General features: G+C 38.4%; 2 protein-coding genes across 6 annotated transcripts in view; one reads left to right on the top strand and one right to left on the bottom strand.

The window, feature by feature from the left end:
* COL17A1 (collagen type XVII alpha 1 chain) overlaps positions 1-2,394 on the top strand; it is a 63,240-nt gene extending 60,846 nt beyond the window's left edge. For both annotated transcript variants that reach the window (XM_082225229.1, XM_082225228.1), the window contains 2 exons: positions 899-970; positions 1,613-2,394. In XM_082225229.1, the coding sequence (XP_082081355.1) occupies positions 899-970; positions 1,613-1,662 (122 nt within the window). In that variant the 3' untranslated portion in view covers positions 1,663-2,394. The remainder of the gene's footprint in view (positions 1-898; positions 971-1,612) is intronic.
* A 4,587-nt stretch (positions 2,395-6,981) lies between these two features.
* Positions 6,982-17,349, bottom strand: part of SLK (STE20 like kinase) — a 51,319-nt gene continuing 40,951 nt past the window's right edge. For all 4 annotated transcript variants that reach the window (XM_082225256.1, XM_082225254.1, XM_082225253.1 and 1 more), the window contains 6 exons: positions 13,099-13,228; positions 12,525-12,649; positions 10,872-11,060; positions 10,317-10,442; positions 9,014-9,127; positions 6,982-8,851 (listed from right to left, as the gene is read on the bottom strand). In XM_082225256.1, the coding sequence (XP_082081382.1) occupies positions 8,705-8,851; positions 9,014-9,127; positions 10,317-10,442; positions 10,872-11,060; positions 12,525-12,649; positions 13,099-13,228 (831 nt within the window). In that variant the 3' untranslated portion in view covers positions 6,982-8,704. The remainder of the gene's footprint in view (positions 8,852-9,013; positions 9,128-10,316; positions 10,443-10,871; positions 11,061-12,524; positions 12,650-13,098; positions 13,229-17,349) is intronic.

Below are 17,349 nucleotides of genomic sequence, written 5' to 3'. Positions count from 1 at the left end.
TTTCCTACAAAGACGGCAAAGTCCTGTGACACCTTAGATATGAATTTATCTAAGAACTAGCATTTGTAAACAAGAGTTTACCTTATCATTTGTATGAAATAGAAAATCTCTCTCACAAACACAAATTTTTAATCCGAACTTGCAGAAAACAAATAATTCTTTGATAGAAGAGATAATTGAATACATAATTGAATTCAGCTGCCATCACTAAGGTTCCCATTAATGTATCTAGATTGCTGTTTTCTGAACACTTCCACAACATGGTCACTAATGTGTCACTTACAAAGGTTGTTTGCTGAAGAAAGAAAATGTGGGAGGAACGCCATTTTAAACCACACACATTTTTCTGATTCAGTTTACATATACAGGAATTCTTTTTTAAAAAACCACTTTGTTTCACTTCTTCCATTTCATTATAAGATGGATATTATGGGCTTGGTCTACTGAGTATTCAGACTAAGCCCAACTGTTGCCACAATGGATGATTATCTGGCTGTAACCATATTTTTTTCTGTATCTGGATAGTTAGATTCTCTCTGTAAAATGCTATTTGAAAATGTGTGCATTTCACCTTAATTTCTGAGTAGTAGCATGTGCCATAGATGTTCAGCACCCCTGAGTGAATGAGCACATGTTCTGTAGATAAATTATCCTCATGGGACTAGCCCAACTGCACAAACAAGAGACTTGCATTATCTGGCCATGTTGTGTGTGATCTGAGAAATATGCTTCATCGTTCTCTATGGCATACTTATCAGATTGCAGCATGATGGGATAACGCATGGGGTCAGCTTTGGAAGATGCACTCTTCAAGAAGTGGGCCTGTGTTGTAGCTGAATTATTTTAAATGAGTAGCAATCTCAATCGAGTAAAATATCTTTTCTCTTCCCTCTGCTAGGTGACATAGGACCAATGGGCCCCCCAGGCCGCCAAGGCCCAAGAGGACCAAGGGGTGAAAAGGGCGAGAAAGGTATTTGTTTTTCAAATTAGAAAGGAGTGTATTTTGGCTTTGACCAGTACCATGATGGGGAAGCATAGCGCGGGTCCAAGCATGAAGACTTAGCATTTGTCATAGTTCTAGTGTAGCCACCTGTATTGTGAGAGTCAACCTTCCCCCACTTTTTTCAGAGACCCATACATAGGCAATGACTCAAGCAAACTTTATTTATTTTATCCTGCTTCTCAGACAAATGGTGTCTCCCAAAGTGGATTACGTAAATGTAAAGAAGAACCTGCAATTAAGTTTACAAATGAAAAATACACAACACACAATGGAAGGGGAATTGAGGGAAGAGGCTGAGGATGTGGCCAGATTGAACTTCCTTTGCTTGAATAGCAGCTGATAGCTTCTGTTCCTGTGGCTGCAGTCAGAGTATCCTTGCTTGCTTCTGCAGTCCCAGGGCAGTTGGAGCCAAATGGTCTTTCAGGCAGCTCCTTCCTTGGACTTCCCATCCTGAGGGACAGTTGGAAGTGCAGTGGTTCTTGTTCCATGGCAAATGGCAGAGGCCAAAGTGTGCTGCTCTTTAGTTCCTAACAGTAGCATGAAAGTTGGGAAAATGTGTACTTGTACCTGTAAAGTAACACTTTCTTCATCTTATTCCATCTCTCTTAGGTGAAGCAGTGTATGTTGGCCGAAGGAAAAGGAGAAGCATTGGGGTCTAATCTAAGAACACAAATTTGAGCAAAAGATTTCTCAACTGCTTATGGTTGCGTTTTTATCTCAGTGGAGACAAAACCCCCGTTTCCAGTGACTTCCAGCAAGTGACGACTAACACTTGGTACTTTGGGAATGGTTTTCATAACATTTTATCTTATTTCTAAGATATGGGTGGCTTCCAGTAGTACATATTGAACTAATGGCTCATTGCTTGTTGTCCCATATGAATTGGCTGGAACAAAGTATAGCCCTCATCTCAACCCAAGGATTTTATAACAGCATAGCCTCAAAAGTTGTAACTTACTCCCCAGGAAACTCACACTTCAGTTTCTCTGGATGAAGATTAGCATGAGAAATCTTCAACAGAAACTCAACCAAAGTTGAAAGGATTGGAGTTAGAGGTTTTGTATCTTCCTTTGAAGTAGGAGAAAGCATATCCAAAATTATCAAGAATATGGATTTAAGAGTAAAGGCTATGCCAGTTGTGATAATACTCAACTATATGCTAGCAGGATGCATAACCATAGGCTACATTTTATTATTGTTAAATCCACTTAATCTGTTATAAAATGCATTGCAAAAATGTGAAGGACCTTGGGGCTGTTAGTATATAAGCACTTTGTTGGAAACAATTTTTAAAATGTCTGCTGTGGTTTCAATTACTATAAAAGTGCCTTTTTAATATAAAGCTTCCCGATTAGAGCCTGTTTACACTCTAGTCTCACTTTAGCAGAAACCAGACACTGAAGTATTATGACAGACAAAGTCAGGGAAGCTTATGCATACAAGTACAGCAGCCTGCCCACCTTCAAAAGAGAGCAGTTTTATCTATGGCCATTTCTTCTTCTACTGCCTGCTTGCAGTGAGCATCTCCTAAGCCATCTGTTGTTTTTAAGGTGCGGCAATCCCCATTAGCATAGAATGATGTGCAGCAAGGGGAATTTAGGCAAGATGCCTGAGTCTGTGCAGTGGCAGCAATAAAGTGATAGCTAAGTCTGGAGGGACATGTTTTTGGGCCACAGGAAATTTATCAATGTAAATCCTGATGTTGCGACACATCTCAAGATGTTACGGAATTGTAATTTGTTAAAAACATTGCTGGGTATAGGTCAACCTTAACTCCTCCATTTGCTTCAAGATACAAATTTAGTGTTCCATAACTGATAGCAAAAGGTTCAGAAATTAGGAAAGAGATCAAGGAAGATCAAATTAGAAAAATTAACACCAGTGTTGGAAATACACATTTCCTGGACAGGTTACCTATTGCCTCCAACCTTATCAAACATATAAATAGAAATTGATAGCTGCAGTTCGCCATCTTGTGAAATAAAAACCAGTTTTCTACAATACAAAGAGCTAGATAGTTGCATGACTTTCTGGTGTGACCTAAGACTAGCACTTCCACTAAATGTGTCCAGTGGGGCTTTGAACTTTTTTCTCCCTCAATTCCAACATACCTAGGTAGCTAATCAAAATTAGTTTGTGACATGGTACTGAGCTTGGGAGCTGTTTGCTAAGGGACTCAGAATTGCATACAAGCCCTTAAGTGCACAAATTATGTCTGGATCTGTGACCCTTGACATGATGACTTGTGCTCAAGGGATTCCAAACAGGGTAAGATGAATCTCCTGTAACTGACATACCGTTTGTCTGGTTTTGCAACTTTGGAGCAAACATCCTATTAAATAGTATTTTCAACATATCAAGCAATTGGTTGTGCATTTAAACCAGCTGTATCTGTTACTGAGACATTTACTTTTTTAAAAATAAAGTTACTTCCAATGTGTTAAGTTTCTTTCTTCCCCTATCCCATGAGCTGTGTGGATTACACTATGTTTCCTGATATGCTTGCATATTATACAGGTAGGCAGGGGTGAGTCATTTGGTAGATGAATGGAAACTGAATGTGTTTCCCTCTTTCAAACCCCCATTTTGTTTTGACACAAAGTGCCCATGTTTCTTCTTAACATTATCTTTCAAGTGCAATCCTATACATATCTGCTGAGAACTCCTGTTTAGCTCAGTGGGATTTACTTCCAGCTAAGGGACATGGGTAGTGCTGCAGTTTAAACCACTGTGCTGCTTGGACTTGGACAAATGCCGGCTCCCTCAGCCTGTAAAGCGAGATGGGCGCCGCAACCCCAGAGTCGTTCATGACTGGACTTAATTGTCAGTGGTCCCTTTACCTTTAAACATGCACAGGATTGCATCCTGAAGAGCATCAAAATAATTTCAGTCATTTATCTGAATTTTGGTTTTCTGTGGCAAAAAAGCGTTTAAGTGTTTGAAGATGGCTAATATCTCTCCTCTCATTCTCATTATCAGGCAAAACATACCTAAGTCCTTCAGCTGCCATCCAAGTGGTGGCAGCTGTGGTCAGAATTGCCTGTGCTTGTGCCCTACCTACACCCTTGCTGCAGCTGGTACAAAATACAGTGGCCAGTGTGGTTTTTGGCATTAACAGCCCTTTTCTTTCAAGACACAGAAAGAACAGGGCTAGTGGAAGAAAAGTATAGATTCCTACAAAATGGGTAATGGACCACAGTACTTATTCTACAGATCTTTCTTGCAGTTTATTTTGTTTGAAATATATGGGCTTCACTTCCTATGCTTTCAAATGAAAATGAACTTTCAAAGCTTGTGGGGGCAGGGGCAGATATAATTCTAATTCACCAATTAAAAAAAAAGTTTGCTACCAAGAGTAGGCGGCTCACAGGCGAATACTTCAAGTACAGGACTAACTGAATTGAAATTCTTCCTTCTGAAATTTTATTGTATCTCTGCCTAGAGATAAAAGAAACCACATCCCAACCCTTAAAATAGAACTTTCAAGGGGCCAGAACTTGTGCTTTGGTAAGAAGCTTTTCTAAAGAAAACAAATAGTAACACCTTAGCAAGAATAAAAAATTTGTGCTCCAGAAGAAATCAGTAGCATCAACTTCCAAAGAGATTATTTAGAATCTTAAGATCCAACAGTATTCCTATGTTCCACTGATTTAAATGAAAGTAGGATAAAGGAAAAGTTGTTCTTACCATAAATGGTATTTCACTGAGGATGTAAAGAGAGCTCCAAGCGGATTGCGTTGCCTGCCTTGCAGCTTGGAGGCAGGAAATGCCTATATAAGTTTTCTGCTCTCTTCCTGTTGAGGCTCAGTCCTATTTCTTAGAACAGCTTAGGAGAAAACAAAACTCAACAGCACAAAATGTGATAAAATGTGTACAAAATAGGAAACAACCAGAAAAAGTGGGAGAAAAACCATTCTGGAAACCAACAAAATCCACAAGGACTAACACAACGGAATATGTATTACTTTCCCATGCTGAGCCCGAAGGCTCAGTGAGGCAAGTGCCTGTCGTTCACCAGGCATGGATTGTATCTCCTCAGGAACGGCTGCCATTATGCTTGCCCGTTTCTTCGTTCCTTGCTGCCTCCAAGCGTTGTAGTCTCAGAGCTGGTTGGTTTAGGACTCAATGAAGCAGCAGAGGATGATACCCCCAGTTTTTCCTCCAGCAGCAACTTGCCAGAACTCAGTTTCCGCCCCTCTCAGGTGGGCACCATGGCCATTATAAGAGAACAAGGGAGGTGTTCATGGTGAGTCCAGCACCTCTTTTTCTAGAAAATTAACACTGGATGTCCCTTGCACAGGACTCAAAGGAAGAGGCTGCACTTGCAAGGGCCCTCCCTGGGATCTTCAGAAATAGCGGCCCCCTGGATGCTTGCTGAAGCTACTGCTGAGTGTGGCCCCAACCCCAAAACTTGGCTTTTTCCCCCCTTCAAAGAAGTAGCCCTGAACTGTAGGGATTTGTCTGTCTTCCCCATAATGAGAAAGTGGAAAATCCTAGCTTCACAGCTCAGGATGGAGCTTAGAAAGGGAGAGAAAGAAAAAAAGGCAGGAAACAAGTGAGGAAAGGTGAAGGAATTTTTTCTTTTTCTTTTTTACACAGTAAGAGAAAAAGAGAGGAAGAGCAGCTGTAGAAAACAAATAAGAACAAAAGACTCAATATAAGAAGGAGAAAAAACAACAGGCTGGCTATAAGGGAAAAGCCTTAAAGATTCCAAACAGAATGTTTCTCCAAGTTGAGACAGGAAATGGACTGAGCCTCAACAGAAAGAGAGCTGAAAAATCTTCTGTAGAAGTTTTGGGCATTTCCTGTCTTCAAGTTGCAGCAACACAATCCGCTTGGAGACCTCTTCCATCCATAGGTGACAGGAATTGCAAACTGACCTTAGGTGGTATGATTCTAGCAACTGACAAGCTAAAATAAAGACAGTGATTCAGTAAAAAGTTTTCTTCTTTGACATAATCAGCTTAGCTCAGAATTATGAGGGCTTTTTGGTGCCCTTGTAGTAGAGCAACAAAACTGAGCTTCAATATTAATGGCAGTGTATTTTCCTTCATCAGATTATCTGTGAAGGAAACCATTTCTCACGCCATCAAAGTCATATATTGATATCATTTTCAATAAACTCCACTGTGTACCTCTATAGGGAAACCAATCAGGTGCAGGTGCTCAAAGTTTCAGCCAGAAGGAGGAGCCAAACACAAAACAAAAATGCAACATTTTTGTACAATTAAACCTGCTTTTATAATGGTGGGGAACTTGGTGGTACAAAGGGCAGACCCCTCTCATGGGGCCCCTCTAATTAATGCATTATCTGCCAGCCTTTACCCTGTTTATTTGTGGCTAGGTTCAGACATCACATACACACAGCATGGTTTGACTCTCAAGAACGTGCCCTTTGTTTGTAGGGTCCCTTTTATGTTCTAATTTCCTCCTGCAGGACCTGGTTATCCCTGGTTTCCAGGGATAACCAAATTAGATAAAATGCAACAAATGTACTGTATATACAAATCAAGTTGCTTCTAGATCAATTTCCGGTATATAGTAACCATAGCACCACTGATTTTGATGTCATGGAAACCTAGGGTTACCATGAATTGGAAAATAAAAAGAGAATCAGAGTATGCAAGTACAAGAGGAAAAACACATGCACATTTCTGACAGTTGAACCATGGTTTGGCACCTGACCCTAACATCCTGTGTCATGACACCGGGAACCATGTTGGGATAATAAAGGTCTGATTTTGTAGCATGTGAAACATGCAAAGAAATGAACACTTTATATGCAACACAGGGCAATAATGATGGAAGAACGCCACCAGGCAATCATCAATATAGGAAGAAACTGAGTAGAGCTAAGTTCTGGTGCTCATTTTGGTTCTGGTGCCCCAAGAAACAGCAACACCACAGAATCCTTTCAGACTAGCACACAACACACACAACTCCCCAAAGGAATCCACAAACTTGAGATTTTTAAAGAGTTTTTTAAACAGATAGAAACAGTATTTAATGTTATAATCAATACTAGTTATTTCGTAAAGGTGACTTTTAAAAAAAGTAAAGGCTTTTGAAAACTTTCCCACCAAAACAATTCAGAATAAACCGATTTCAGAACTTTGTAAAGAGCAAAATGCCACATTCTAGTTGATGTATATGCGAATGTACAACCTGGTACACAATACATATTTATAAAATAAAATGTGAAGTATTAAGGCTAGCTATGAAATATTTGTTAGGTAGATTATGATTAAAGGAAAACAAAATTTAACTGAAACATGCATCTTCAAAGTATGTTTACTATACTGTCACAATTAAACAATCTGATCTGATAAGATCAACCTCAGTATCCGGATTCAGTAGCCAAAGTATTGAGCACACTTGATTAAAGTACTATATATTTTTATAATCTGCTTCCTTCACATGCAGGAATGCTGCTGACATAATATAAAATTTGTAAGAAATTGGACAGTATTCACATTTAATGAAAAGACTGCAAATGCGAAAACTTACAATTGATTATTCAAAGCTACCTACTAAAAGATTAGGCTGCGAAAAAACAGGAAGCAACCAACATTTATATTACAAATCTAACTTTGGCATATCAAAAGGACAGTCTACAATACTGTTTTTGATATGACTCAGATCTGAAGCCTGAAAAGACAGCAGCTGCTGTTTAATGCAGGCACATCTCCTGCCAACAACATGATAAATATTTCTATCCCACCCCCACAGCAAATAAGTTATAATACAACTATGAATTTTAGAAATAAAACCATTTAACTTTAGTTACTTCATGGTAAAACAATGAAGCAGATTAAACGTTTGTCTATACATGTAACTTCAATCCTTCTATAGATCAACATACATTTTGAAAGAAAACATGCCTTGCAATCCAGACATCAGCATTGATTTGTACGAACGGGGACAGTCACAGCCATTTTCTGCTCTGGAGTTTCAAAACTGCTACTTTGAGTAAGTAGAGAATCCATTCAGTTCATGTTTCCCTAATTGTGGGGGTGAGAATGGGGGTGCAATTTTTGCACACTTTTTCTTGAGAAATAAATGATATTGTTTTATTTCAGTTTGTAGAGGAATAAGGTGTATATTTTAAAGTAGACAGGAGTACTCTTTTTTAAACTTTTACATATTTTAGTGCAAGGATTTGACAAAAATTGTGGCAGCGGCAAGCATTTCTGTTACAGTAATATCAGTAACGAGGGCTTCTTTAGTGATAAAGAAACATGATCCTCTTACAAAAAAAAAAAAAAACAACCCTAGCATGTTTACAGGTTTCAGGCACTGAATGAGGCTAGTGACCCATTTCCTCACGAGGTAATGGGCATAACACAACAAATATTTGGTTAAATGAGTAGTAGTATATCTGCCTAAGAATCCTCTACAATTATTCCTGGGGCATTGCAGATTATCTTTAATAGTTTAGGCTTGCTTTCCAGTGCCAACACAGTTGGATACATTTTTTTCAGTCGTTTTCAAATGGCTATCCTTGAAATACATGAAATATATCATATTGGATTTCAAGACCAACATTTGTGCTTCTATATCTGATATCACTGATTGTCTCCACTGAAGGTGGATGGAGTTCCACTGAGGTTCTTGGATGCAGAGTGCAGATTTCATTGTGACAGAAGCTGAAGAGGAGAAGCTGAAAGACGCACCCAAAGCCACCTCACAGAGGCTCCAAATTTATGATCCAGTGGAGTGCAGGCTAGGGACTGCGTAGAATTTAGAAATCCGGCTTTGCGATGATGGATTAAGGCATTCAGATTCTCCAGACATTTTAAAGAAAATCTCCTGTTCTTGAAGCTTACGAGCAAATTCCTCTTCTAATGTCTAATGACAAACAACAACAACATTTAAACAAAATGAACATGATGAGCTTGGTGTTAGTTTTTGATCTGATTTATCAGAGACAAGCTACAAAACCAACTGCCCCATATAGTATTAGTATAGAATATAATATTCTATTGGAGATTCAAAGTCAATCTGCATTACCTTTTTCCTTGGTCTCAGTTTCTCTCGCCATTCTTTAAGTTCTTGGCTATGTTCCTCATCCAGCTCTTTTAATTTCTGAGTCTCGTGTTCAACCAGCAGGTGGCATTTCTCATTCTGAAAATGGGATACAGATAATCCTTTAGTAAAACTAAATCAGATTAGACATTTGGCTACTTGTATAGAAGCATATGCTGACCTAATTCTTTAATTAGCTTAATCTGTACAGTAGCCAAGATGATTCCTACATAGCAATGTTCTCTATCAAGATTTTAGCTTTTCAACAGAAACTGTTACTTGAATTCCTCAAATAGGGCATGAAGAATATGTATTATGGTTTTTTAAAACTTTATCTGAAGCTAAAACTATGAACATATCTCAGAGCTAGAATCACAAGATTTATAGTGCAGACTGACGGGTTTTCCCACGATTATTTTTTTTAAGTTGCAAAAAGTTATGCAATCTATCAGAATCTACTTTTTTTGGTTCTCACACACAGAAATTATTCTATTTCAATAAAGAGGTAACAGCTTTTATGAGATCAGCCCATCCAGAAACCTCATGTTGTCTTCTCCCCAGTGCTTTTTTTCCTAAAAAAAATATTTAGGGGTACTCTCATTTTCCTACTCATGTTGAAATACTGCCCCTCAATGAGGCCAAACTTAGATTCACAAAATGTTTAGGGGTATGTATACCCCTGCATCCCCCCAGAAAAAAGCACTGCTTCTCTCTACACACAAGATCCCTATACACAGTCCATTTTGTGTATAAATATTCCCCGGTCTTCCGTTTGCCAAAATTTCCACAGCTACTTGTAGCACAGGGAAATGTTAATACACAAATATACTTCATGCAGTTGAAAAAGTTGGAAGAGATCATAGCAGTAACAAAACTGTAACACTGCTACAAATCCGCAGCTAAACCCAGTTAAGAGACATGCTGGAAGATCTGGATTAATAAGAGATGTTTTCACCTAAACACCAAAGAGATACCAAACTCATTGGCACATAAATCTCACAGAGAAGGGCATTCCACATGCAGGTCACTACCACAGAGAAGGGCCCTCTTTCTGGATATCACCCACCTGACTTCAGAAGGTGTGGAGACTTAGAGGAGGGCCTTGGAAAGAAAAACTGGTGCAGATTCATTTGTAAAAAAAAACAAAGAACAGAAATACTGTGTGTAGTACCACAACTACAAAGTGTCACATGTAACTGCAGCACATGAAGTGCCATCACACTCAAAACAGACCTATCCCATGTATAAATTACATAAAGGGGCACATTTGGGATTAACATTGTTTAACCTGCAGCTGATGTAATTCTCTAATGTTGGCTTCGCACTGCAGCTGGAGGTCTCGCATTTGATTTTCATGTTTCTGATGTTGAGCCAGTCTCTCATTTTTTTGCCTTTTTTCTTCCTGAATAGCAAACTTTCAGAGAAACAGGAGGACTTAAATTAGAATTTTTGAAATGTTTATAGACTCAAGCATATAATTAAATGACAGTGTAACATTCAAAAACAGTATAATGAAATAACTAATATTAGACAGATTTGAAAAAACATGGGCTTGCAAAAACCTTCTTGGTTCATTCTTAGTACATACTGGATAAATGTGGATCTTACCTGAAGGAGCTGATCCACAAAACACATAAGCAACAATATGACTTGGTTCTTAAACCAATTCTAACTGGCCCACTAGATTCAATAGGCTAATAGTAAATCAGCTTCAAGCACACACACATAGCTGAAGACATCACTTCCAGAGACTTGGACTCATCAGATTTTTGACTTGAGAGTTTCATAGAACTGCATAATGTGTGTATGCAGATTCCCCCTTTGTCTAAAATCACTGCTTTACCTGCTTAATCTTTTCACGATCCTGTTCCGGAGTGCTTGAGGAGTTTATTCTTAGGCTCTTTTTAAACATTGCCATCCTAGTTTTTGCTTCACTACGCTGGATTTTGGGCAACCGAGCTCTTTCCTGGGTATGCTTGTTTTTTAATTCCTCAATAAGCCGCTGGTTATATCTTTGCATCTGTTCTGTTTCCTTTAAAAAAAAATGAGGGGAAATACATTTTATATATCATCAAACCTTTATTGGCATCACTTACAAATGTTCAGAATAAATAGGCCAATGCAGTCTCATCGCCATTTCAACAGTACATTTAAAGTATTTAATATACATTTTACCCTGTGCAAATAAAACACATCATAATTAAATGTTCTGTATCAGAAAAACTGAAGATAAATCTTTTTAAAAAAAAATAACTGGTTAGTCAAGCAGCAGTAATAACAACATACAAATTTCAGCCAACTGAAAAGATCATTAAATCATATTATTTCAAAATTTGCAGCTCTCCTTTTACCTACTACCATCACTCATAGTTTTCATTTATTTATTGTCTAAACCAGTGATTCTCTACCCTTTGGGTATAATGACCCACAAGTCCAAATTTGCTTGGTACAGTAACCCATCTTTTTATTGTCACATGGATTTCGCAACTTAGGCCTTCAACATCCATCTGTTTAACTGCAATTTTGTCTATTTTATAACCATTACCTGAGGCATCCAAGGAAAACTTAACACCCCTATTGATATGAAATTTGTGTAAATATTTAAAGAAATATAATGCTATTCATTATTTTATTTATAGGAATGTAAGACCAGCTATCTGACTGCAATATATTGCTTCAAAAGCTGTAACTTTTATTCAAAAACCGATGTGTTAATATAACAAATTATGGATATTTTAAATAGTTTTATTCATGAAAAAGTCCATTTTGGCGGGTATCAATGGGGTAGCTGAGCTTGTATTTTGTCAACAAGTAGGCTGATGCAGGTTTTGATGGTTGTTAGACATGGTCTCAGATCATTATTGATAAATAAGATAATGATATTATTTATTAGTTTGACTAAGCAAGGAAGGATGGACTGAGGGTGGTGCCAAGCCTATAAAGCTCGACACCTGCCCTTGCACTACAGGGATAGAAAGGCACATGTCCCTTTCCTGACCCCCTCCACAGAAGAAACCACCCATGCCTTCTCAGGAAATGCAGGGGGCAAACTTGCCTCCATGCTAGGGTGGGAGCAGCATTCTGACATTTGGTTACAAGTGCCAACACAGCATTATAATATGCAAACAAAAACCTGCAAGAGGTATTCATCATACCAGTTCAGAGCAAAAGCCATACTTATTTTGGTTTTACTTATATGGGCCACACCTCACTTGCTCAGGTACTGTGACCCACTTGTGAGTCGTGACCAACAGGTTGGGAATTGGTGGTCTAAAGTCTTTGTGTGTCCCTCCCTCCCTGAATTTAAGGCGCTGTTTTGACCTTATGAACATTGGGACTAAATATCAGTGCATCAAATAACTTACACAAAATATAAAAGTATTAAATACTAAAGAAAAAAGGCAATAAATAAATAAATAAATATAGGTAGTGGGAAGGGATGTATTTGAACCAGGATTTGGAGCCAGCAAAGAGGACGAACTAGGATCACACTAACTTTTTCATGCCGTTTAAGCAGCTGATGTCTTTGCATGAAGTACTGATCTTTCAGTTGCTGTTTTAGCAGTTGGTGTTTTTCCTGCAAGTGTCGTTCTTCTAGTTCCCATATTGCAGCTTCACGGGCTAGAAGGGAATAAAAATTCTGTCAAAATTACAGAGGAGTCACCCCCAAAACATTCCTTATACAATGTATTTCACGAAGCAATCAATAACAGAATAACCCCAATGAAATATTTAATGGAGAAATGCATTGAAGAAATTATTCTCCATCAAGTTATCCAATAACAATTCACCAAAATTGTAGACACAAGTAGGCTTGTTTGAGAAACAGACAAGCCATTTTAAAATGGATTCTGTACACCATTTTCTGCTTGCCTAATAAAAACTCTTCTGTACAGCTACAGTCTTCAGTGCATTTTCATGCCTTCACTAGAAGGACATAAATTTAGGACATGACTCATTCCACAAGTTTCATGGGGCTTGCATGTGAGCTGTACTAGGTGCCCAGAGCCCTTAATGCGCCTTTAAGTTGATGAACAGTAATCCAACACTAGGGGGAAAGGGAGAAATACCTCTCATGAGTTGTTGCTTATTGTTCAGACAGTCCCGCTCAATGGTAGCTAGCTCAGTTTTTTGCTGCTGAATGATTTTCTTTAGCGATGCATCCAGTTCTTGCTGCTGCTTCTGTACAAACTCTTGTTCCTATCGGAAATTAAGCCAAATTGAGTACATTATGCACAAGTCTCAGGTGTCTTAATTTGTATACAGCCTTCTTCTAAAGGATCTCGGAGCAGCCTTTTAGCTCACAACTAGCAGGTAAGGCGCAATATGCGGAGAGCGAAAGATGCATACACTTTGCCACAAGCCAAACTTCAAACAGGGATCTGAACCTGGGTAACCCATATTCAAATCACAACATTATTTCTAAGGGTCAATTAAAACATTTACACAGCAAGTGAGCTTGCTGTACTTACCACAGCATTTGAAGTGCTCAGCACTATAAAGTGTGAGGGGAAACATGCATTTCTCAACAGTAGCAAACCTATACTGGGAAACTAATGGGCCCTATGAGTTCTCTCTCTTTCTTTTCCCTCCACCAATTACTGCTTTTTCAGCAAACATATAATTTGGTCAATTATATATGAGACAGCCTTGCGGGCAGCCACTTGCCAGCCCAAGTTAATTCTTCGTGGGCAAGTAGCTTGTCAGATCAGTTGCTGTACCCTGCTATGTCTTTGTATGCCGGGCCATTACAGCCTTTATGCTAATCAGCAAATATGGAAAAAACACACACAACTTAGAGAATCTTTAATTTAAGAACATTAAGTTCAAATCTTATACAAATTTGCTTGCAAATTATTATTAATGCATTTATATTAAATTACCAAGTAAACAAAATTCTGTTTAGGAAAGCAACAAATGACAAGACCAGGGCTGAGCTGCTTCAGAAAAAACTTGTTCAAAATTAAAAGAAAGCCACCCCCACCCCCAAAATTTTCTGGTTTCTTTCTTTTTGGTAGATTGTTACAGAAATAACTGGGGAAAGTGTCCATTTCATAATCCCTTGGGGGCTAGGATTGATCACTGTCCAGTTTAGGAAACACTGCCTTTACTCTAAAAGACTTCTTGATGTTGACAAATAGCCATATCAGATTCAGTACATATTGCTATTGTGACATGTCCATTATATGATCCATAAATGGCTGGGATCACTTAAGGAGGAAGAAAGCAGGGTGGGATGAAGGTCAGAATAGTCCAAGGAACAGCAAATATAAATAAATGGCTGGAAATTACTGCAACTGAGATAGGTTTAATGTATTTTGTGGGAAGAAAATGTCTATTTTCTGTCTCAATCATTACTTTCAAGCAGAAATGGAAACTGGGGAGGGGATTTAACCCATGTAAAAAAAAAGCCTTCATATAAACAAGAATATTTGCTGCACAGAACCAGCTCTCTCTTGCTATCTGTTAACAATGGATGGCAAATTACTCTTGAGAATCAATTGAACTGTCTCGATTCACTCTATGTGCGAAGGATACTGAAAAGGTTTAGGTTAAAATGTGTACACCTGTCTTTTAAAGAACACATGCAAAGTCTGGGGAAACCTATGACCCACATGAATCCTCTCCAAGATAAGGAAGCCTATTATATTTTCAACATTGTATTTTCATGTTTCAGAGCAAGATACCCAGACCAGGTAGAGGACACATGATAGCTTAAAAGACCAAACACTTCCAAAATTCAAAATGCAGAATTTACAAGATTGGCTCCTCAATGGCACTGTAAACAGTTTCACATTAGGCAACTGACGTACTTATTAAGCTGCACCACCTATAGCGTGTAATGTGAGGCTGGTAGATAAGCAAGTGCTGGGGAAATGAGGCCAATGGCTTCCAGATGCACATTTTGAACAGTGCACATACACAAGAAAAAGGCTTCCAAAGATTAACATAACAAGTCACGTGTAGCTATTTTAATGGAAGTGGTTACATGTGAAGTATTTAACACCTATTTTGTGGAAAGGAGCTTTATGAAAACAGATGTCACAAGCTCAGAAAATAACTAGAAATATTGGCCCTACGTTAGAAGTTGATCCAATCCTATACAGATCATTCCACGAACAGAAAGAAGGCTGTGTGGAAATCTAACAATGTCTGAGCACTTACACATTATTTCCAGGTGTGGGGTGGGCACATGGTATCTCTCTCTACTATATAATAAAATTTATGCAACAGGGACACGTCATGTTGAGACAGGTCCATGTTTTATGCATTGGGTAAGTCACATCTGATGTCCTTGTAGTTCAAAAGGTTCATATAAAAGGAAGATGTGTGATTTATGGACACAAATGAGAAAATAAATAACAAATCTGCAAAGTTCACCTCCAGGCCAGGTTGCACAGAAATCATCCGCCCTGATCACAATTTTCTACTTGCTAGTAATCTTCAGACAAATTGCATCTGACCAATTTGATGAAGATGTTATCCGATGACTGATGTTCCTACTCATCTCACAAGAACCAACAGAAAGCACCATATAGGAAGATTTGTACATCCATCAGAATTGGTCACTTCTTTTCCTAACAGCAGCTTCTTTATGCCACATGCTAACTCACTTTTAAAAGCTACAAGGGATTAAACAGAAGGTTCTATTAAGTGGGTGGGGGTGAACTTATGTGATTCTATTTATTCATCCTCTTCAGGAAAAGCACAATGTAGCAAAGAAATTAGATGGACAATGGAACAGTGCAGCAGTAATGGTAGTGATCCTCTGTGTTTGGGGACATTAGGTTCTTAAGGTCCCTTTCCCCTTTTTGCATGCAAATTACCCCTGGTTAGCATTAACTACAATGCAACATTAAGTTTGCACCAGTGCTAAGCATGGTTAGTTTTAATCAAAACTTGAAAAGTAGATTTTCACTGCAATTTTCAAATCTTAGTTTAAAAACTAAGCATATTTAGTGGTGAGGTAAACATAACACCAAACTAGAGTTAACACTAACCAGAAGGGAGGACCTGGAAGCCTACTGCACAATTCCACAGTTTAGATATCACTCTTATTATATATGTATTAGATCAATGGCAAAGACATTTTCTGGAAATTATAAATTATGTAAGTGTGGAATATCTGTACAATACAAATATATAGATAGATAGATAGTTAAAGTATAGTTTCTTTTTTTAATTCTCTCCTAATGAAAGTCAGTGAGACTGAAATATATTCAACTTTGGTTAACTTGTGTTTCCTGAAAACTATAGAAAATATGCATTATTTTAAACATCCCCCCAAAACTGAAAGCTTTACCTTCAGAATCATTTTTTTTACAAATGCTACCGTCTTCACATCAATATTAGGGACTGAATTGTCTCAACTCCCTGGAGAGTTGAAGGAAACCCCCAAAGCAAATTTCAGAGGATGCGGGGGGGGGGGCATGTGAGAGGAAGAGAGGGAGGAAAAGTTTGTAGTCTACCACTATCAAAATTCTAATGAAAAGCAGGAAAAAATGTGTAGAGACAAATCCAAAAACCCAGATCTGTAGAGACAGATGTCAACAACAAGAACAACAGATGTCAACAACAAGAAAGGTATAGGTCCACTGTCTACTTGATGGCTTTGATGAAGTGAGACAAATGGCAAATGTACCTGCCCTTCTCAAGCAGCAATTCTGTCAAATTGCAGGAGCTGGATTATTAAACTGAAATGAAAGCAAGTAGTGTTTTAGTCCTGAAGTTTCCTCAGTTTAGATGAGTATGTTTTAGAACACAAAACATGAGAATAACCTAGATTAGATAAAATATATCACCACAGCCTATTCTGTAGTTTTGTGAACGAAAGGTCAGTTGACATAGACTTCCATGTCAGGCTTGTGACGCAATTAAAAGAGACAGAGAGATTTGGTATACAGTGCTGATGGGAGCCTGGATGTTCTACAGATTCCTGTTCCCAGAGCCATGTAACTAAAGGCCATTTCAATAAAGCTTACAAAGCAAACTTTCCACCTTCCTACTAAAATCTCAACTACCATCTGGTGGAACAGAAGAGAGAACACAAAGGTAGAAGCGGGTTTGTTTAAAAAATAAATTACCACTACTGCACAAGGCAGAGAAGAAAAAAATGTCACAAGAGTGTTCCTTGCCCCATGAGTCAAAACTTAGGATGGCTGACTCTATAAGGGTACAGCAGGGAACACCCATTGTCAGGTGGTATCAGGAAGCATTCTGGAAAATGCCTGTTTCACTGCACACAGAAAAGCAAAACATAGCACTGGTTTCACACATGTGCTGAAAATCAACAAGTCTCATTTGCCCAGTTTGTCCATCAC

The sequence above is a fragment of the Podarcis vaucheri genome (assembly GCF_965113315.1).
Source record: "Podarcis vaucheri genome assembly, chromosome: 5".
In the NCBI taxonomy this organism is placed as follows: domain Eukaryota; kingdom Metazoa; phylum Chordata; class Lepidosauria; order Squamata; family Lacertidae; genus Podarcis; species Podarcis vaucheri.
Note: the sequence above shows the minus strand (reverse complement) of the source record. Positions and strands in the feature narration are given on the sequence as shown.